Here is a 23,325-nt window from a genome sequence, read left to right as displayed (position 1 = left end):
TGGTTGTAAGTTGTAATAGTCGCGTGCGGCGACAAATTAATGACAACCCGCCGTGTGGCAACCCGCTCATTGGCCGTGTGTCGCGGAGTTATTGCTCCGCCAAAATACGGTTATTAGATAGTAACCTGCACCGCGCACGTCATGTGTCGTGCCCCCGCTGCACCGTTCACAAATCACCCCTAATTACCGGAACGTTTTGTATTTCGTGTCGATAAAACTATTTGTTCTTTCAGGGCGACCGAAAGGCCAGCACAGCGCGCCGCGCGGCGGGCCACCTCGATCGTGGACAAACGCGGAACTGACAGAGGCTTTGCAACACGTGTGGAACAAGAAGATGACGACCAGTCAAGCGTCGAGAATCTTCGGCATTCCGTACAATTCATTACTGATGTATGTTCGCGGGAAATACGGGAAGAGTCTAAAGCTTGAACAATTACGTAAGGACTGCATCGGCGGGCCGCTAGACGCGCTCGGGATGCACTCCGGCAACAACAACAACAACCATCCACCAGGAAAACACCACGACAAAGACGAGCATGGAGGAGGGGGCGGCGGACAGCGGCCGGCCAGCTCAGAACCTGACATCGCTTCAAGTCCCATGTTCAATCCCTTCACGCAAGGGTTTTATCCGGAGTTTCCTCCGGGGTTCCCGATGCCGCTGAACATGCTACATCTGCTGCCCCCGGGAGACAAGGCGCGCGAGCTATACCAGTCGATGCCAATGGCTTTAGACTCGCTCGCCGCCGTAGCTAAAGAAGAGGACTGCAAGAGCGACCGCTCCAAAGAGAACTCTGAGAACGAGGAGGGCGAGTCGTACCGCGCGCCGCACGCGACGCACGCACCGCACCCGCCCGACAACCGCGCACTCTTACACCACAACGGGCAGGACTAGGCACCCCTCTTTAGTTCACCGTAGCACCGTACCTTAATTTTACGTCTGACGTGTTCCGATCTCGCCTCCCCGCGCGAGACTGAAACTTACTGCCGTTTCTGAAATACGACTGTTTTAAAAGTTGTGATCTGTTTTGTTGCAGCTATTATTCCGAACTACTTATAGACATTAAACATTTTATTTAGCTTTTAAAACAGTCAGCTCTTATTGGTCGGCACTGACGATTTCGGTCTCGAGCGCCGCGGCGAGGTCTTCTAGTATTCTGGAAACATTCCGGAGCTCGCGGCGAGCGACGTCCACATTTAAATTAGTTAAATTTATATTTAAAGATGTGTTAATATTGTAAATGTATATGAGATCGCGTATAAGTGATAGGCGATAATTTATTATTCCGAAGGAGTGCAATAAGTATGAAAGGTGTTGTGATTGTTATCGTTAGTGACCGCGGCCGCGGTGCTCTGTTTGTTACATTCCGTTCCCATTCCATGTGCGTTGTTCGCTCCTGCGTTTTCGCACTGTTACTTACGGTGAATTCTATACGTTACCTATATTATTATTATTATTTTAAAGAACCGTTCCATTCTTGCCCTAGACGTGTCCTGTAGATATTATGTTTGTGCGAGTTCTTCTGCAATTCACCAAAGTTTGTAAAATATTTCGTAATAATAGTTATATTCGATGATAAACAATTTTAAATGTAAATATTAATTGATAAATTAATGGGATATAAATTTAAATTAGCTACTAATGAGGAGACATTCGGTGTCTAAAATGGTAAATAGTAGTGTATTTGTAATTGTTGTAGTATTAGTGAGGTGACTACAGTGATCGGTTCGCGCCGGCTAGGTTCCCCGCACTCGCCCGCCACCGGCGGTGTATGGGCCCTTTATTTAACGACACGGATCTCCAAATTGTCACGTAGACATACGTTTTGTGTTGATAAGGCCCCGGGTATCAGTGCAGTGGAACCGCGCGCGCCAGGTTAGACAAATAAAGGTATCTGCACTCAATGTTCAAATCAAAAGGAGCTTTTCAAGATTTTAGTGAATATGTAATAATGAAGTTAGAATTAAACAAGACTCGGTCCTACCTGGCTTTAGATAATTGTATACCGATGATTTCGTAAATAGATTTACCACGTGATTAGATAGACTTGTGTATATACGGTTTATTTCTGTATAATTATTGTTCCGTTGAGAATGGTTGTTCGAGCACCCCACATGTATATTGCGTTGTGTAGATATTGGAATAGTTTTCCGTTGAAGCAGCGAGGGCCCCGCACCCCGGGCGCCCTCTACCGACAAGACTGAACACTATTTACGACTCTATTTTATATAACGACTGTAAATGACATAATCACAGTTACTCCGCAGCTCTCAGGCATACCGTAGGTACACTACTAGTGTCACGTCATATAACAATATTATCGTTACAGGGATTTTATATAATTATAAACGAATTACATTATATATTTGAATATGTACTATAGTTTTACAGATCAGAATTCTATTGCTTTAATTTTCCTTTTTAGCTTACTAATGTTACCGATTTTGTCTCCGAGCGCTTGATCACATGTAATAATTTGTAAATGTAAAATAAGGTTAATGAAATAAGTCGCTGTCATGGATTAATGTTTAGCAAAGACTCGGGATCGTGTGAAAAGTTACATTATTGTGCCAAATAATCGAATTCAACACCATTAATAATTTAAAAATATTCACAGCACATTTTTAATACAGCTTCACGGATGTGTAGGTTTTATAATTAATTTCCTCATCAAATGTTTTTATGACGTTTTTACTTGAAATCTGTGACAAACATTTGTCGAGATACTTTATTCTTTATTTAATTTGTGTTACGACTTGTGGTTGACTGGTTGTACATGTACATTGTGTTGTCGGTCATTATTTACCTAATTCGTACAAATTCAGCAGTATTAAGAGTGATTTTGTTAAAGTTTTTAATGGAGGCGTTTTAATTAAGTTTTGTTATTTGTTAATGATACGTACTGTGGTTGAGTAATTGTTTTGACGAGTGCCGAGCTCCGCTCCGCTAACTAGGTTTCCTTGTCTCGGAGTCCTGAGTTACAATTTGGTTACGAGTTCCTTCTAACCATGTTAACCTCCGTCTTCTAGCACTTGATCAAAATTGTATATTTTAAGGCACATTTTCGATTGTGAACGATGTACAGGAGTATTCACCCAGGAGCCAAATGTAAGGACGTAAAGAATTAATATATAGTGACGTAAATACTTATGTTTAGTTGATAAACATGTGATTGTGTTAATTTAGTAGATTCAAATATTTAGTTCCTTCATTTTTGTTACAAGTATTTATAAATTGTAATTGCAATGATTTAGTTTTAGATAATTGTTCTCTCCGATAAAGATTATAATTAATTATTACTTGAGTAATTTAATTTGTTGTATTTTTGCTTAATATAATGACAAATTAAATTAAATGATATCGTTACATTAGGGTGTAAAAAAGATTATCTATTTGATCTTAAATAATACGAAAAAATATTTATGTTCTAGTATCATTCTATCGTGTAATTTGACTTGAAAGGATGGAGCGTTGTAGTAAAATTCGTTTACGATCACCGACGTAAATAAATTGTAAAAAATAAAAATATTAAATCCCGCTTCGTTGTTTAATTTCAGGATGCGAGATATCCTCCTAAGAGACAAAATATGGACTACATTACATATATTATACTTATTAGGGCGAGCGAAGCGAGCCCTATCACTAATCGACGAACTATGCATTCTTGTGGTACACTTTACGGAAAAACTACTGCACTGTTAGTTTTGAAATTTAACATAGTAATTTAAATTCATGTCTAGATGTGTTATCAAACATAAAAATATCATTTTATAAACCTAAAAATATAAAATAAAGTAATAACACTTTGTATTACTACTAGCGCCATCTGTTGGCAAAATGATGAATTAACATTCGTGCTAATGTTAATTATTTCTTTCTCTAACAGATGGCGTTAGTAATAAATAAATAAATAAATATTGGACATTAAATTCTTATACAAATTGACTAAGTAAGAAGGCTTGTGTTGTGGGTATTCAAACAATACGATACCTATGTGGTGTTTTCAAGTTCAATAATGTCGATGGCGCTTACGCCATTAACAACGATGAATACCAAAGTGGGTACAATTTTGGATTCAACCCACCTCGCTTCACTTGGTTTGATTCCCATTTTAGCAATTAAGTTTTTGTGAATACCTACTAGAACAATCAATCTTGCTGTATATTTACTGCGGAGGTCAATTGACGAGTAAATTTACTCGTATGTTTTGTGACGCTGACGATGTGATGATCAGTCACGTTGTGTTAGCAAACTTAAATCGGGTATTTTCAGTTCGAGATACAGTTTTGGCGCCATTAATTTATTACGTAAGACGATTTTGGGATGGAGGGGGGTCGAACATATCTTATTTTTTCTTACAAGGGGGCGGGAGGGGGTTTTCATAGTTCTTAAGTAAGATCACAAAGATGCGATTTTTTTTTATTTCTATGAAATTATGACCTTTAAAATAATACTTCCACACTCTATGCTATCAAACACGGTGCAGAGTTAGCTTAAACGAGCTCAAGTACCTTTGTACAGGTACAAATAAACATTCATAAAAATATTTTTTTGAAAATAAATTATATTGGTGGGAGGGGGACGGGGTCAGCCTATTCTTATTATTTCTTACATAGGGGTGGGAGGGGGTCAAAAACTGGCAAAAATTGTCTTACGTAATTAATGAATGGCGCCTTTAGTGTTACTATTGCTTGGAACTGTTAAAATTATAAATAAAGATAAGCATAATTAATACAAACTTCAGTGACTTAGGGCCGATACAGACGGACTACAACCCGACTGCAACTTGTATGGGAACTGCACGCCAATCGAAACGTCGGCGTGCAGTTCAGCAAAATGACCCAGTACCCTGGCAGTACCTAGCGGAACTCAGGTTTGGTGTAACAAAGGCACATTATGGTTTGGTCATCCGACTCATCTTGATGAGCACTTAGGAGAGTAGTACCCAAGATAGAGCCGAAGCCGAACCCTGGCAGTACCTAGTGGAGCTCGGGTTTGATGCAACATACATAGACACACGCTGTTTTGGATATCCGACTCGTCATGATGATCACTGGGTAGATCAGTACTTTCAGTACCCAAGATAGCTGATGCTGAACCCTGACAGTGCCTAATGGAGCTCGGGTTTTATACAACATAGGCACACGCTGTTTTGGTCATGCAACTCGTCTTGATGAGAACTTAGGAAAGTAGTACCCAAGATAGAGCTGATGCTGAACCCTGGCTGTACCTAGTGGAATTCGATCAGGTTTGATGCAACATAGACACACGCTATTTTGGACATCCGACTCGTCATGTTGAGCACTTGGGAGAACAGTACCCAAGATAGAACTCATGCTGAACCCTGGCAGTACCTAGTGGAACTCAGGTTTGTTGCAACATAGGCACACGCTGTTTTGGCCATCCGACTCGTCTTGATGAGCACTTAGGAGATTAGTACCCAAGATAGAGCTTATGCTAAACCCTGGCTGTACCTAGTGGAACTCAGGTTTGGTGCAACATAGGCACACGCTGTTTTGGTCATCTGACACGTCTTAATGAGAACTTGGAAGAGCAGTACCCAAGATAGAGCTGATGCTGGACCCTGGCTGTACCTAGTGGAACTGTGTGTGTTAGTTTATGTGCGGAGCAGCGTGATTACCGCCAGTAGGTGTCCAGACGGGATAGTTTTTCGATCAATTGTGTGGAGTGGACGCAAAAATAAATTCAACAACATTGGCTCGCTGACCCAACATTATGTAGGAAAGCCAGTTGGGTTGCTTACAAAAAGTACTGGGCGGCCGTGTAGGATGTAATAAGCACTTATGAATTTGTATATTACGTGTGGATGATATTGGCAATTTGATTTTGTCGTCTGGACACGTTTTTAAAGGACAAAGTAAAAGCTGTAACAGACAGGCGTACCGGACAGCAACCGGTTCGGTACGTTAAGGTAGAAAACCTCCGCGAGCCCTTACAAAGCGCTGCTTTTTGCTAGTAGATATGATGTGCCCACGTTTAGAGTAGTGATCATAAAGTGCCTAAAGTGGTCATACAAATACATACCTAGGTATAATCCATAACCTATATGCTGGTAAAAGTTGATCCAGAGATCATGCTCATCATCATCATATCAGCCAGAGGACGTCCACTGCTGGACATAGGCCTCCCCCAAAGAGTGCCACAATGACCGGTCTTGCGCCACCCGCATCCAGCGGACTCCCGCGACCTTTACCAGGTCGTCAGTCCACCTTTTATAAGTTTTGTCCATTATAACGAAAAATAAAAGGTATTTCATAATATGGTCTTCATAAAGTTTCTAGAGTTCCAAGAAAAGTCTGCAGCGATTTTGATAGCCCACGCAGTGCAAGTGTTATTTATACGTCATAATTTCATGGAAGTTTTGACATTTAAAATAACACTTGCACTGCGTGGGCTATGAAAATCGCTGCAGACTATTCTTGGTCTACCTTTACAATAATGAGCCTGATTGAAAAATGTATCTAACATTTATGATAAGACATAACGTCGTTGCGCTTTTCAAAACTGATGTGTTCGATTTTTGTGTCGATAAATAAAACAACAATCTTCTATATCACATGAAATCGTACCCTTTTATTCTCAGTATCATTAATATAATTTTTACATACAAAATTAACACTAGCGGTGGATACAGAGTGCCGACAATGCACCCGCTCTTGAGCAAATGCAAGCAAAACAAAATGGATGCGGTAAATATGGCGCCCAAATGTAGGAAGAATCGAAACATGGCGACGCCATACTTTTTCATACGAGGCTGTCATTTACAAATACATAATCAAATGCCATTACAAACTTTAACTATTTTTAATCATATCTCAATCAGAAACACGAAAAATGGCAGTTAAGAAAAAAAACACTACATTGACAGCTCCATATGAGATTCAGAAAGTTAAACAGTTAATTATATGGCCAGTTCCTGTATTCGTATCATATTATAATGTATTTTATTCCTAATCGGAATGAGGTAACTATTTTTTGTATTTCGCTACATATTGTTGCGTTTGTTCCTTCAATATCACACTGTGTTATAGATAATTGAGAGATAAGTTATATTCATTGGCACAACAGTATCTCTTTCTGCTACTTTTGAACTTGGCTCAACTTGCAAATGGCGCTGCACAGGCTATGCGTCTTTTGGCAGTTGAAAGAAGCTAACTAGTGTCCAAATTTGGGGCACTTAGCGCTTTAAAGTGTTTAAGATAGTGGCAATTTTCAAAATGCCGGACTGCGTTAGCTAAAGATGGTGAGCAGTTTGTTGTTGGTTTTCTATACAAAATCAATCCCGGACCGGGAATTTCCGGGACTCCATACAATCTCAGCCCAGGGAGCATGACCTAATCGTTAACTAGGATTGATTTGTATGATTTCAAAATTTAAATGCGTTATATAAACAAGACAGAAGGATAAAATACTGTTATGCCAAATCATAAACAAGCTTAGAAAAATAATCCACAAAACCACCAAAATTATCAGCAGATTAAGTACCTTATATAATTGTGGTTTAATATAATTCCAAGAAAATAATAACAAATAAAGTTAAAGAGCAGTGTTCAAACACGTAGGCTACACAAAATAATATGAACCACCTATTAATATACAATTTCTTTAATATTCCGTATTTTCAAGTACAATTTCTTAGACTTGCAATAATAAAAACATGTAAGGACAGAAAGTCAATAAATAAAATTAAGTTAAATTATCATACTACACATTCAAACAATTCAAAGTATATTTAAACGCACTTTCATTCGTTTCACGGACCACTGAGGCCTAATACTAGAAAGAAGAAAGCAGTTACTAACAATTTGAAATTGCTTTCGATGGAAAATCATCAATGAAATAAGCCTATTAAATTTTCCATTAATACACAAATCGTGTTATTGTACTAAGTCTTTTACTCAAATTTTATATTAGCGATAAGTTTTAATGATGACTTCGTTAGGATATGTTACAATTAAATACCCAATATTTTGGACACAAATTTCTTAAATAAGGCCAATTCCAAAAATTATATTAAGCAGTATTAAACGGGCTAAACTGAATAATCAGTTAACAGTAAAATAATTAGATTGCTTCAGAAAAACATGAAAGAAAACATATTATAAGTGTGATTATCCCTAGCAGTATATAGCGTAAACATTTCCAGAAATAATTAAATCACTTAAACTATCAGATTAAATTTTGTTAGTCTAAATAATTAAAAAACATTCCAAACTTAAACCGTAATTAATTAATTAATTCTCTTACTCCACTTATTTGGTCGTTAAATTAAAACATAATCAAATTACTGTTTTGCCTAAAAAGCCAAATTGTTCGATATGATTTCGACGCACATACAAATACTAAAAACAAACTGATATCAAACTGGAAACAAACTGTAAAAATTTACAGGATACAAAACCTAATTTATATGAATTGCATACTTTACACAATTGTACAATTAGAAAAAATACTAGCAAATTATCGCGGTAAAATATAAAAAAACCATGAAATAATAGATATAACAAGTCTGAAAACTCGAACAAATTTTCTTTAGCATTAAAATTTTCAGTTATTACTTTGAAATTCGGTAACGTAGTCAAAGATAAAAATAAACACATATTTTTTACGATACATTCAGCGTCAAATGGTGACAGCCAAAGTAGCCAAATATATCATAACACACCTTTATTGCTGTAGAAATAAGGACGTGTATCGATATTTGACCACTTTCGCCGCCCCTATCTCTTTAATGCTGACATTGCTGACTGTACGCCATCAGATATAACTGAGCGGCCAAGGTGTTCACAATATCTGAACAAGCACTCTAACGCCTTGACAATAAAGGAGTGTTCAGATATTTGTGAGCGCCTCGACCGCTCCGATATATCTGATGGCGACTGCCCAATGAAACCTACACCTACATACACCCACTAGACTTACATACTGGGTAACATTTGGAAAGGGCACACAAACAACGAATGACAATAAATAAGCGGTTCGCGAAGCGTGGATAAATTTACAGTTATAGTAGGATTACTTTACCTTATAACTCCACTACATATCACAGACCACGGGGCTACTACTTGGACGCAACCTATGCTAAATCAAAGTAGGTATAATGTAGCTAAAGCAGCAATTTTTAAACCCAAAAATTTTGCAAATCTTTAGTTGAAGAAAATACTGGCATAATATTAAAGTAAATAATTAAATATCAATACTAAATCGTACCCAGAATGGGAGAGGATCGGGCTGTCAAGAGAGCGTTCTTGGGACGAGCGACTGGTAGCCGTCCGGTGGGTCGGCCCGTATCGCTGGGAAGACAGTGTGACGGCGGATCTGCTTCAGCTTCGCGCCAGTAACTGGCAGGAAGTTGCGCAGGATCGGGACAGGTGGCACGCTCTCGTTTCGGAGGCCAAGATTCTCTTTGGATCGCTGAGCCAAAATAGTTAGTTAATACTTAAATATTTTAGTAGGGATTTTGTCAAAATCAAAGTATCGGCATTTTACTGCTATAGCTACATTTACTGTGATGAACTAAAATTTTTTTTAACATTTACACTTCATGACTTCAAATAATTAGCTCACAATTTACATATAATTAATATTTTTTTTTAGATTTAGTTTGAATTTTACACAGCTAAGTATTAATAAATAATTAAGAGGTGTATTGTGGTAAAATAAAGTACAATTTGTTTATATCACACTTTTAACTCACCTTCCATTTTTTATTTTAGTTTAGTAGGATTTAAATGTAAAATTGTGAGCTTATAATTTTAACGTATAATTATAGTATACGTTAATATTCCACCGTGTATACACACAATTTGGCTAATTAGGAATGGTTAGTCGGATGCCTTAAAAGTCGTAAATAACACTTACAATTATACTTAAATAGTGCTTTAGGCAGTGTTTATAATTTAAGATATCATATACTGCACAACTCCGATCGAACTGACGCAATATGTCGCAAAGCATTCACGAACTTGTCTACCGTTGTCCCGTACAAACACGAATTTTCTGAAGATTTGCAGGCAAGTATAGGAGTTTTTATTCTGTCACAATGGATGTGAAAAATGCTAAGTTGAAAAAATGTAGGTAATATACGATATAAAATGAAATTACACGGGACAGCCCATAGAATGCCCCTCTGACGTCTATGTTACATTCAATTCGATCAGAAATGTTAACATGCTAAGTTTATCACAGGCTGTCCTTTTCTGATATAACAGTACGAAAGGGACAACATATGTACCTACTCTAGCATAATAACATTCGTACAATCATATTCACGGAATGTCGTGACATAATACGTGAATGAGACTTGACAAACGCTTACAGCAAACATTTTCATATTCTCCGACAATCTTAAGACTTCAATAAATTACAACCTCATTGACATTCGATATAAACTCTTACGTACATATTCATAAAGTTCGTTTTCCTAAAATGGCAGTCAGTCCTGTTGTGATTATGTTAAAAGCCGTTAAATAAAAGGTGATAACCGCCCGAAATTGTAAAGTTCATTCAACCGAGTGTAAATTTAAATGTGGAAAAATTTACTGGCTCGAGTGTGACTTGAACTCACGACCACTGGATCACTAGCCTAGTGCCAGTGGGGAGACACTCCTGACTTCGGGCAAACTCGGCTCAGCATTAGTCCGAGCAATTATAAGGGTTGACACAACTTGACGTCCCTTTGCGTGCACGACCACAGATAATTACTTGAATTTTGACAACCCTAAATAGTCGAAAGGGATATTGCCATAAGTTAGAAAGGGGTATCATGATTCGCTGACTGACTCACTGTCAAACTTCGGTTTTGTAGGTGTCCATTCTGTACTATTACTTATTCTGTGCCAGTGCTCTGCCATTTGAGCTACCAAGACCTCATCTATGGACAGCAAATATTTAAACCATATGGGCGTTTTAGGGTACAAACACACACACAGTAAACTACAGTACACTTTGACAGTCAATTTTTCCACTTTAACATATTCTAAGCTAACTCGTAATAGCATCGTTCGCAGACACTTCTGCTTGATTCAATCCAGTCTTTATTTAAGAGCCATTTTAGTAATATAAAGCGTGGCATCTTTCGTCTTAAAAATATTAAATTCAAATGGCAGTGAAAGTAGGATGCAATGTAATGTAACTGTTTTACATACCTACAAAGATTTATTTTTAAATTGTTCAATTAACAATGTGAACCTTATCGCAACGGTAAAAGGTTCATTTTTGGTTATTAGGGTATTCTTTTGTATGTATGTGTATGTATCACTACCGCGTACATTGAAATTAACTGCCTAATATTTATGAATGTGTTAAGAAGTGTTACTTTTATGTGATAATCATTTGATTGACACCTTTAGGTACGCATACTTGTTGACCTAAGTTCTCATTAAAGATAAAACCAAGCTGTCATTTCAAAAACCAATTGACATAAATATACTGACAATTACCTAGCCTTTATCGCGTGATATTACGCACGCATTTTGCATCACTTCAATTTTGTTAACTTCATTAAGGGCCAGTTGCACCGTGGTTGGTGCGTATAGCGGACCGATCAACGTCACTCAGCAGTCAACTACACAATAATTATTAAACTTCCCATACAATAAAGTTTAGCGACCGCTTTAACGGTGACAGACGGTTTGGTGCAACCTACCCTAAGTAAATATACGAATCATATCACACTTGAATCGTTGAAGTCGTTAGCGTGTAAAACAATTGAACTCTCACACGCAGCGTGCGGAGTCCATTTTAAAATAATGTATGCGAGCGATCTGAGTGTAGGCTGCATGGAGGACTTCGACGCTTCGCTCAACGCTAACCACTGAGGCCCTTAGGCCCTACGCACACGAGGCGTGGGCGTAAGAGACGCGTAAGCGTGTCGTAAAAACGTTACGAGTACGAGACGCGTAGATTTCTAGGCACCAAGCGTCGCGTAAGCCGTTGTGTTTGCATCCAACTTCTTCAGGCTTACGACTGTCGTAATAACGACAGAGATCTCATACGCTACGTTACGACTACGCTACGTGTGCGGACTTGTTTGAACTTGTACGTGCTCGTAGCGCTCTCGATCTACGGGCGTATAACGATACGCTTACGCCTCGTGTGCTGAGTGCCTTAATGAGACAATGCAAACTGAGTGTACGCGTGAACGGGGCGTGCGGCGCCGTATCCATGTTAAACAAATGCGAACGGCCTCAGAACACGCTCCGCTGGCTCGTGGTTCATTTTCAAATTTATCACCAAAAGTCACTCACACAACCAGCAACAGGAGCTCACAGCAGCTCACTTCCTGGATATGTGCACGTACCGCGCGAGCACGGCGTGCATGTCGTGCGGCAGCTTGGTGCGGTCCGCGCGGTCCGTGTAGCGGCGCAGCACCGCGGACAGCTGGGCGTGCAGGTCGAGCAGCGCGGACAGACCGATCTGGCGGAGCGGCTTCGCGTTCTTATATAGGAGGTTATCTAATTCAGTCTTGTTTATCAGTACTTTGTCCGCGTCTGGAATTAATTTAAATTTGATTAATTTTGTACAGATGTGCGTTAAGTACTTACTTGACGCTCAATATTAAAAGCTCAATGTGGGGAAGACCTTACACAAGGAGTAAAGCTCATCCTTTCTGACCGAGTCTGAGTGGTGTAGGTATAAAAATACGAGAGTTCTTGCCTATGACGGTTTTCCAAGCAATATATTTTATACGTCGGTCTTCCGCACATTGACCTTACGCAAGTGGCTAGGAAAAAATGCAAAAAAGAGGAACAAAGGTTGTAACTACAGGAAGTTCACTGCCAAATTATAGTAGAAGAGCGTACCTCTACTGGAAGTCTCATGCCCGGAATTTCTTTTCTTTGGTGATGATTTCGCCGTCACTTTCTCCGTTGACTTTGCCGGACTGAAAAATTTAATTAAATTTTATTAAAAGAAAATCAAAGTGCATATATTTAGTACGTTGTGTAGTTTTTACTTTTAGAGCACGCTAAAACGAAACCTGGACAAACTCAAGGTTCCAGGGTATGAATAGTGAGTCACCTCTCCAGCACGTGGTTGTGCACGCCCTGCGCGGAGAGGTTGAACACGGAGTCGTCGCGCGGCCGCCGCAGCGGCGCGTCGTCGTCCGACCCCGACGACGACGCGCCGTTCGTCATCGGCGTCGACGTGATCGGCTTGTTCTCTTTAGACTCCTCGTCGGTTATCATTACCGATTCTTTGAAGGTCTGGAAATTAATGAGGTATTCAAATACACATGAAACAAATTTAATTTGGGAGCTAAAATCAGTATCCCTAAAACGGGTTGGCAAACCGCGGTTCGTGATCCGCAGGCGGCTCTTTGGAGGTACAATGGCGGCTCTTTAAGTCACCCGTAAAATTGACCCTGGAGAGACCACTGAAAACAACATTAGCGGCTCTTTGAGCTTCCTAAAACTGGAGATTATTACTGTAGTTGGCACGTTTTCTCAAAAGTTTGCCGACCCCTGCCCTATAAGATCACAGGTATAACAGTATAGAAACGGTTAAGAACCACTGATCAGTTTCATAACATCTCAGCACAGCTCTATTATTTTACCTCTAAATTCGCAACAGGTTTTTACGACTGTTTTATGCATTTCTTTCCGGGCGATACGTCGTGAGGGAGAGATTTATTTATCGTAAGGCGGTTACGCAATGGTTAAAATAAGCTACATTAAAAATTTTAAATGTACAATTCTGCAAATACGAACTCGTATTCTTCGACAGAGAGATGAAACCTCGCGAATGTTAGCTGCCACTCCTTTGGTGGGTTATGGGACGGTAACCACAACCACTCAAAGTCGAAAAAAAAAATACAATTTCTATACCATAGAGAATTCCCAATATCATGAACAAATTAAATAAAACCGGTCAAGTGCGAGTCAACTCGCGCACGAAGGATTCCGTACCATTACGCAAAAAACAGCAAAAAAATTAAGAAGAGCCCCACTTAAATATTTATTTTATTTTGTGTTTAGTATTTGTTGTTATAGCGGCAATAGAAATACATCATCTGTGAAAATTTCAACTGTCTAACTATCACGGTTCATGAGATACAGCTTGTTGATAGACAAACAAAAACAACAAATTTTACCAATAAATAAATCAATCGATCAAAGACAGACGGACGGACAGACGGACAGCGGAGTCTTTGTAATAGGATCCCGTTTTTACCCTTTGGGTACGAATCCCTAATAATAAAAAGTCCCAGGAGGTGGTCATGACATGGTGGTTATACCATGAACTATATGACTAATATTTACCTTCTGCGTTCTCTGTCGTTTCACAACGAGCCCTTTCGACCACGCGTTTATGCGACGTCGCTTACGCTTGACACTGTCCCGTTCCGGGCCGGGCGTCTGCGGAGATTTACCCTCAGCAGTGCCGTCGAGATTCGCCGAAACATCTGGAAATTGGCAAGTTTCTATTAACACCACATGGTGTGAGCGTATACGAATACGGGTAAGGAGTTATATTAGAAAGAAAACGGCAACATCGAAGTTGCGGACAAAGATTTTAACCCCTCGTATGCTTGTACACGGATCCGTGCGAGGGAATTTAAATCTATTGTTTTAACTACAACTCAAATTCACTGTCCATTACGTCGATCAACGATGTTAACTATGATGGTTGACCTTGGGGTAGATAGACAAGTAATATGACAATACTTACGCAGATTAGAAGCTGTATATATAAAGTCCGGTAGATCATTATCCGCCGCCGTTCCTTCATCCTTCCTTCTCCTCGCTATATCCTGGCATTCTAACTCAAAGTCGCTATCCATCTCGACGTCGATCAACGCATGCGCATGGTCGCGCAGCGAGCAGGCCTCGTGACGGATCTGCTTGTCTGACGACGTTCTGTTGAACGAAGCTTAATTGTAGGGGGATAAGGTTCAATATTGAACGGGAGGAATCAATTCTCTGGTTCCGGAATGGTACAAGCTATGTTGGTCATCTGTGAACCTTATTTGTATGGCGTTAAGGTTTACTGATGATTAGAACTGTTCTTTACAGAGTGCATGCGAGCACTTGCTAAAGCAAACCAGTATAAGTGGATAGGTACTATAGTTTTTACAGATTTCAGGGTAAATATTTATACCACGCCAACGCTCGATAATGAAAGACATGCAATTACTTTGTATAATATGTAAGGTGGTGGTACTAGTGCTTGACGCGGTCCCAGTACATGTCATCTTGAAACTTAAGTAATTGTCAATAGAGATGACAGCAGGGTGTCATATATTGGGCATTAGCATGTCGAGCACTAGTACCACCATCTTAACTACTTAATTAAATGAAGCTAAAAAAACTATATAAATGTATATAAATAATCTATGTTCAACTTATACATTTTATGGGGTAACATGTTATTCGGGCCGCCATCTATGCGCAATATTCATTTCAAAAATATGTATATAAAAAAATTGTATTACTTAACTTGAGGTAGGTACTATCGACAAAGCAGCAGTACTATTCAAGCGGGCAATGTGTTCAAAACAATCTGCTCACGCTTTTATTCTCAAAATTACAATTAAGCTATGTTCAGATTATTTTGAACCCTTCAACTGCTTAGTTACTTCCACTAGTCAGGGTGGCAGAACAGAAATTCAAGATGGCAGCCCTTCATGTTACAAAAGGTTAGAGGATGTACATACATAAATATCTCATAAAATTTTACATATTATTATTAGATCACTACTTTATCAAGCTGTATTTTATCATACCTATACATCCCTCTAGCCCTTTGGCGACGGCAAGGCAATGGGAGAGAGAAGAGATATGTGAACACAGTATGAAAGAAAGGGAAAAAACACATTTTACAGCATCTTAAAATTACTACTAACGACCCGCCCCGGCTTCGCACGGGTGGAATAGGGTGTTGCTTATTTCGTCGAAATTGAAATTTTCTATGTCTCACCCCCTTAAATTGTTCTCTTTCACTAAAAAACAAATGTGGAATTATTTCAGAATTTTTAATTTATTTTTAGGGGTCGCTACCGAATTTAGAAAATTTGGATCCTTCATACATGATTTTTTTTTTTAGTGAGACAGTGAGTCAAAGTATATGGAAGCTATTTATATGTAATTCAATACTAGGTATAGTTGATATATATTTTTAACTAATTTTTATTCCTGTTTTAGGGGTGCGCACTACAGAATCAATATTTAGAACGCCTAAAACACGCATAATAAGCTTTAAAAAAATAGTGGTATTATTTTATGTTAAACTGCACATCCCTCTCCCCACCCTGACCCGTTGTCTCATAAAAAAAAACGAGAAAAAAAAACTAAAAAAAATTAATCTTGTATGGAGGGTCCAAATTTTCAAAATTCGGTAGCAACCCTTAAAACGTAATTGAAAATTCTGAAAAAAATCCACATTTGTTTTTTAGTCAAATAGAACAATTTAAGGGGGTGAGACATAGAAAATTTCAATTTCGACGAAATAAGCAACACCCTAGGGTGGAACTTTAACAAATTATATACTTAAACCTTCCTCATAATCACTCTATTGATAGGTAAAAACCGCATGGAAATCCGTTCAGTAGTTTTCGAGTTTATCGCGAACATACAAACAAACAGACAGACAGATTGATTGTTCCGTCTTACTCGAAAACGACACGACTCAGACCAATTTGAAAGATTTCGTTAATGTTTGGAAGAATGTACTTCACAATTAATGTCATTGTCATCAGGTTAAGATCTGACGTTGGGATCTGGGAGAAATCGATGGAACTCTTCATATATTATAGCAATTTTATTATACATTTCCTCCCGAAAAGCAACAAAAGGTGGAACTGCTTTTGAAGACCATACTATACGCTCCTGGCCGATATAACTATCTGGTATGTTATTCACTATATATGAAAAATTAATCAACTATAACTTGCCTTAATGGGATTAATCCGGTTTCCTCACGACGATTTCCTTCACCGAAAAGCGACTGGTAAATATCAAATCATATTTCTTACATAAGTTCCGAAAAACTCATTGGTACGAGCCGAGGTTTGAACCCGCTTCCTACCGATTGCAAGTCGCACGCTCTTACCGCAAGGCCACCAGCGCACATAAAACGTTTCTACATCTATAATATTTAGTACTAACCTGTCCGGATTATACTCCAATGCGTTAGCGCATATCAAATCTATGTCCTCGAGGAACTCCTTAGCGCAGTTGTACTTGTGCATGTCCACTTTGGTCATCATGGTCTCCAGGTCCATAGGCTGCCTGACAATCTCCAGGTAATCTGTTACCTGTTGATAAAATAGATATGTGTTCACCTACGCTTATTATTGTCAACAAGTTTACTTGAGACAGCGAAAGTTGGATTAATAAGAAATTAAAAAATTACCTGAAGCTCATTGTTGTAGGGTTAGACTTTAGTTATTATACTCGTATATAGGGTCAAACGAAGGCTGACTATGACTAGATGGCCTTAAGAGCCACCGATTTGAACCAAATGTATATTCAATGTAAATTAATAGTTTCGAGGAACGTAACTGCCTTGTTTGTTAAGACAGAGAAACAATCAGCGAACTTGTAACTTTCAGCTCCATAAAACTCGACCCTGACCACGACAATTTCTTGTATATTTAGGGGTCGCTGAGTAAAAATTATACCTATTATTGATTATTGGATCAGTACGGGGAACCGTCAATGCCAGATAACAAATTGTGGTATTTGTGGTGAAACATGAACCAGGCAGATGATTAGTGATATACCTCCTCCAGATCAACGGGTTTAGTGAACTTGTAGAAGCGTCGGTTGGAAGCCAGCTTCCTACAAATGTCCCGGAGGAATATCCTCAGCTCGCGCAGCTTGTAGTCTTCCTTGCGCCTGCGTCGGGAGATCTGCTCTTCGGTCTCACGGGCCGGCGGCGGGGGGAGCTAGAACACTGGTTCTCATACCTCTACCAGAACGACGGGTACTAAACCCGTCGTTCTGGTAGAGGTATGAGAACCAGTGTAGAAGCGTCGGTTGGACGCCAGCTTCCTACAAATGTCCCGGAGGAATATCGTCAGCTCGCGCAGCTTGTAGTCTTCCTTGCGCTTGCGTCGGCTGATCTGCTCTTCGGTCTCACGAGACGCCGCGGGGGGAGCTAAAACACTGGTTCTCATACCTCCTCCAGATCGACGGGTTTAGTGAACTTGTAGAAGCGTCGGTTGGAAGCCAGCTTCCTGCAAATGTCCCGGGGGAATATCCTCAGCTCGCGCAGCCTGTAGTCTTCCTTGCGCTTGCGTCGGGAGATCTGCTCTTCGGTCTCACGAGGCGGCGGCGGGGGGAGCTAAAACTCTGGTTCTCATACCTCCTCCAGATCGACGGGTTTAGTGAACTTGTAGAAGCGTCGGTTGGAAGCCAGCTTCCTACAAATGTCCCGGAGGAATATCCTCAGCTCGCGCAGCTTGTAGTCTTCCTTGCGCTTGCGTCGGGAGATCTGCTCTTCGGTCACACGAGACGCCGCGGGGGGAGCTAAAACACTGGTTCTCATACCTCCTCCAGATCGACGGGTTTAGTGAACTTGTAGAAGTGTCGGTTGGAAGCCAGCTTCCTGCAAATGTCCCGGGGGAATATCCTCAGCTCGCGCAGCCTGTAGTCTTCCTTGCGCTTGCGTCGGGAGATCTGCTCTTCGGTCTCACGGGCCGGCGGCGGGGGGAGCTAGAACACTGGTTCTCATACCTCTACCAGAACGACGGGTACTAAACCCGTCGTTCTGGTAGAGGTATGAGAACCAGTGTAGAAGCGTCGGTTGGACGCCAGCTTCCTACAAATGTCCCGGAGGAATATCGTCAGCTCGCGCAGCTTGTCGTCTTCCTTGCGCTTGCGTCGGCTGATCTGCTCTTCGGTCACACGAGACGCCGCGGGGGGAGCTAAAACACTGGTTCTCATACCTCCTCCAGATCGACGGGTTTAGTGAACTTGTAGAAGTGTCGGTTGGAAGCCAGCTTCCTGCAAATGTCCCGGGGGAATATCCTCAGCTCGCGCAGCCTGTAGTCTTCCTTGCGCTTGCGTCGGGAGATCTGCTCTTCGGTCTCACGGGCCGGCGGCGGGGGGAGCTAGAACACTGGTTCTCATACCTCTACCAGAACGACGGGTACTAAACCCGTTGTTCTGGTAGAGGTATGAGAACCAGTGTAGAAGCGTCGGTTGGACGCCAGCTTCCTACAAATGTCCCGGAGGAGTATCGTCAGCTCGCGCAGCTTGTCGTCTTCCTTGCGCTTGCGTCGGCTGATCTGCTCTTCGGTCACACGAGACGCCGCGGGGGGAGCTAAAACACTGGTTCTCATACCTCCTCCAGATCGACGGGTTTAGTGAACTTGTAGAAGTGTCGGTTGGAAGCCAGCTTCCTGCAAATGTCCCGGGGGAATATCCTCAGCTCGCGCAGCCTGTAGTCTTCCTTGCGCTTGCGTCGGGAGATCTGCTCTTCGGTCTCACGAGGCGGCGGCGGGGGGAGCTAAAACTCTGGTTCTCATACCTCCTCCAGGCGGCTTAGCACGGTCGCGTTTTTATCCCTTGTCACCATGCCTGTCACGTTCTAACAAGTATGTAAGTGCGAAAGGGACGCGCATAGTGATAGTCGATAAAAATGGAACCGTGCTGAGCCCGCTGATCGACAGGTTTAGTGAACTTGTAGAAGCGTCGGTTGGAAGCCAGCTTCCTGCAAATGTCCCGGGGGAATATCCTCAGCTCGCGCAGCCTGTAGTCTTCCTTGCGCTTGCATCGGGAGATCTGCTCTTCGGTCTCACGAGGCGGCGGCGGGGGGAGCTAAAACTCTGGTTCTCATACCTCCTCCAGATCGACGGGTTTAGTGAACTTGTAGAAGCGTCGGTTGGAAGCCAGCTTCCTACAAATGTCCCGGAGGAATATCCTCAGCTCGCGCAGCTTGTAGTCTTCCTTGCGCTTGCGTCGGGAGATCTGCTCTTCGGTCTCACGGGGCGGCGGCGGCGGGGGCGCTGCAACATAATGTTCAGTTAGCCATTTGGATGCCAAAAAGGCGCCGCGCAGTCATCATAAAAAGAACACTTATAAACAGGGCTCCAACTTTTAGGGCGGCATACATTACCTCGAGGTAGCGGAGGCGGCGGCTCATGGTTCTCTATAACGGGGGGTTCTAATGGAGCTTCGGTGATGATCGGCTTCAGGAACGCTATCACTTCGGACGCGCTCGGCTCCCGTACGGAGTACACGCAGTCTTTGTATACCGGGAAAAGGTCTTGAAGCTGCGGACAAATTATTATTTTGTAATCATTATAACTGTATAGCCGGCGACGTAGATACTGTTTATGATACAAAGGACACTATTACTACAAAATGTATCCTATAAGGCCCACTTCCACCAACCCACTAACCGCGGGCATTAAGCGGTTTAACCGTTAACCCAGTGTCAAATTGTACTGGTAACCAGGGTAAATCCAGGTTTAACCGGTTAACCCTGGGTTAGTGGAATGGTGCAAGTGGGCCTAAGAAGGGTAGGCAAGAACTTATTATGTACTCAAATTGTTACAACTTTGACCTTTGTAAATTGCTTGCTTACATTGGGTTAATTGCTCAAAGGTTAACTGGAAGAGATCCCTTAAAGGGATAAGTTCGCCTTTGTACTAATGACGAATATTATTTTCCCCGTCTTGTTTAGATTTTTGTGGACAATAAAGTGTTTTACTACTACTACTTAAGATTCAGAAAATCACCTGTATTTTTAGGGTAAAGCGAAAGACAAAAGGCACCTAGCAGGAAGATTACTGTACCTCTTGCGGCAGGTCCTTATGAGGCACATTAGAAGTCGCCAGTAGTAATGTGCCGTCCCCAGCGGCCCTGGTCCGCCATAGTTGCGCGAACAGCGCAGCGCCCGTAGCGCCGAGCATGGCCCACACTCCGACGCAGTCGCGGAGGAACAGCACGCAGCCGCGGTCGGCGCGCCGGCACTCGGAGAACAGCTGTAATAACACACTCAAATCAGGTTTGAAGAGTAGGGTTACTTTCTGTAGATACATTTTAATAGTTATTTGTTTTACAAGGGGGCAAAGTTGTTGTTTAACCGCTCGTGCTAATATTGATACCCGAGCAAGAGAAAGATTCCAAAATTAAACCACGAGCGTAGCGAGTGGTTCGAAAAATGGAATCTTAAGCGTTGCGAGGGTTTCAAAGCACGAGGGTTAAACAACATTTGCCCACGAGTGAAACACAAAATTTTTCACCACACCAACCCGAAGCAAATATTAAATGTAAAATATCAAACAAAATCTAACCAAATCAAATTCAAATGAATGTTATTAAATATGTATCATCCAAAATCATCATTTAAAAATCAATTCTACCAGCAAATATAAGAAAACAACTCAAAATTTGCATTTGATTACTTTGCCTCACAGGTGAATTACTGATAGCAAAGTGCAACTTTGCTATCCGTTTTTGAAGTGCAAAGTAAGCCTTTCCGAGGTGTGTCTCTGCATATTCCCCGCTGATTAGTAGCATGCTTGGAGATAGGGGGACGTCAAGTACTTACAGTGATCAGCGCCTGTTCCTGCGTAAACGCGTTGACAGAGTGCAGAGTGCTCATACTGAGCTCCTTCACCGTACAATGCTCCAACTGCGCGAGTAATGCGGGCGCTATGTGCGTCTCTGCACATTCCCCGCTGATTAGTAACACGCTTGGTGATAGGTGGATGTCAAGTACTTACAGTGATCAGCGCCTGTTCCTGCGTAAACGCGTGTACGGAGTGCAGAGTGCTCATACTGAGCTCCTTCACCGTACAATGCTCCAACTGCGCGAGTAATGCGGGCGCTATGTGCGTCTCCGCGCATTCCCCGCTAATTAGTAGCATGCTTGGATATAGGGGGACGTCAAGTACTTAAAATGATCAGCGCCTGTTCCTGCGTAAACGCGTGGACAGAGTGCAGAGTGCTCATACTGAGCTCCTTCACCGTGCAATGCTCCAACTGCGCGAGTAATGCGGGCGCTATGTGCGTCTCCGCGCATTCCCCGCTAATTAGTAGCATGCTTGGAGATAGGGGGACGTCAAGTACTTAAAATGATCAGCGCCTGTTCCTGCGTAAACGCGTGGACCGAGTGCAGAGTGCTCATACTGAGCTCCTTCACCGTGCAATGCTCCAACTGCGCGAGTAATGCGGGCGCTATGTGCGTCTCCGCGCATTCCCCGCTAATTAGTAGCATGCTTGGAGATAGGGGGACGTCAAGTACTTACAGTGATCAGCGCCTGTTCTTGCGTAAACGCGTGGACAGAGTGCAGAGTGCTCATACTGAGCTCCTTCACCGTGCAATGCTCCAACTGCGCGAGTAATGCGGGCGCTATGTGCGTCTCCGCGCATTCCCCGCTAATTAGTAGCATGCTTGGAGATAGGGGGACGTCAAGTACTTACAGTGATCAGCGCCTGTTCTTGCGTAAACGCGTGGACAGAGTGCAGAGTGCTCATACTGAGCTCCTTCACCGTACAATGCTCCAACTGCGCGAGTAATGCGGGCGCTATGTGCGTCTCTGCATATTCCCCGCTGATTAGTAGCATGCTTGGAGATAGGGGGACGTCAAGTACTTACAGTGATCAGCGCCTGTTCCTGCGTAAACGCGTTGACAGAGTGCAGAGTGCTCATACTGAGCTCCTTCACCGTACAATGCTCCAACTGCGCGAGTAATGCGGGCGCTATGTGCGTCTCTGCACATTCCCCGCTGATTAGTAACACGCTTGGTGATAGGTGGATGTCAAGTACTTACAGTGATCAGCGCCTGTTCCTGCGTAAACGCGTGTACGGAGTGCAGAGTGCTCATACTGAGCTCCTTCACCGTACAATGCTCCAACTGCGCGAGTAATGCGGGCGCTATGTGCGTCTCCGCGCATTCCCCGCTAATTAGTAGCATGCTTGGATATAGGGGGACGTCAAGTACTTAAAATGATCAGCGCCTGTTCCTGCGTAAACGCGTGGACAGAGTGCAGAGTGCTCATACTGAGCTCCTTCACCGTGCAATGCTCCAACTGCGCGAGTAATGCGGGCGCTATGTGCGTCTCCGCGCATTCCCCGCTAATTAGTAGCATGCTTGGAGATAGGGGGACGTCAAGTACTTAAAATGATCAGCGCCTGTTCCTGCGTAAACGCGTGGACCGAGTGCAGAGTGCTCATACTGAGCTCCTTCACCGTGCAATGCTCCAACTGCGCGAGTAATGCGGGCGCTATGTGCGTCTCCGCGCATTCCCCGCTAATTAGTAGCATGCTTGGAGATAGGGGGACGTCAAGTACTTACAGTGATCAGCGCCTGTTCCTGCGTAAACGCGTGGACAGAGTGCAGAGTGCTCATA

General features: G+C 42.1%; 2 protein-coding genes across 3 annotated transcripts in view; one reads left to right on the top strand and one right to left on the bottom strand.

Moving 5' to 3' along the window:
• LOC134797743 (protein jim lovell) overlaps positions 1-3,536 on the top strand; it is a 33,222-nt gene extending 29,686 nt beyond the window's left edge. For both annotated transcript variants that reach the window (XM_063770102.1, XM_063770101.1), the window contains one exon: positions 234-3,536. In XM_063770102.1, coding sequence (XP_063626172.1) covers positions 234-892 — 659 coding nt within the window. In that variant the 3' untranslated portion in view covers positions 893-3,536. The remainder of the gene's footprint in view (positions 1-233) is intronic.
• Positions 3,537-6,565: 3,029 nt separating this feature from the next.
• Positions 6,566-23,325, bottom strand: part of LOC134797787 (ATPase family AAA domain-containing protein 2-like) — a 37,130-nt gene continuing 20,370 nt past the window's right edge. Inside the window, exons 19-28 of the mRNA XM_063770156.1 lie at positions 20,763-20,951; positions 20,081-20,237; positions 19,804-19,970; positions 17,125-17,273; positions 14,690-14,877; positions 14,281-14,423; positions 13,040-13,224; positions 12,823-12,902; positions 11,667-12,510; positions 6,566-11,516 (exon numbers count right to left, since the gene is read on the bottom strand). Coding sequence (XP_063626226.1) covers positions 12,296-12,510; positions 12,823-12,902; positions 13,040-13,224; positions 14,281-14,423; positions 14,690-14,877; positions 17,125-17,273; positions 19,804-19,970; positions 20,081-20,237; positions 20,763-20,951 — 1,473 coding nt within the window. The 3' untranslated portion in view covers positions 6,566-11,516; positions 11,667-12,295. The remainder of the gene's footprint in view (positions 11,517-11,666; positions 12,511-12,822; positions 12,903-13,039; positions 13,225-14,280; positions 14,424-14,689; positions 14,878-17,124; positions 17,274-19,803; positions 19,971-20,080; positions 20,238-20,762; positions 20,952-23,325) is intronic.

This window comes from Cydia splendana, chromosome 15 (genome assembly GCF_910591565.1).
Source record: "Cydia splendana chromosome 15, ilCydSple1.2, whole genome shotgun sequence".
In the NCBI taxonomy this organism is placed as follows: domain Eukaryota; kingdom Metazoa; phylum Arthropoda; class Insecta; order Lepidoptera; family Tortricidae; genus Cydia; species Cydia splendana.
Note: the sequence above shows the minus strand (reverse complement) of the source record. Positions and strands in the feature narration are given on the sequence as shown.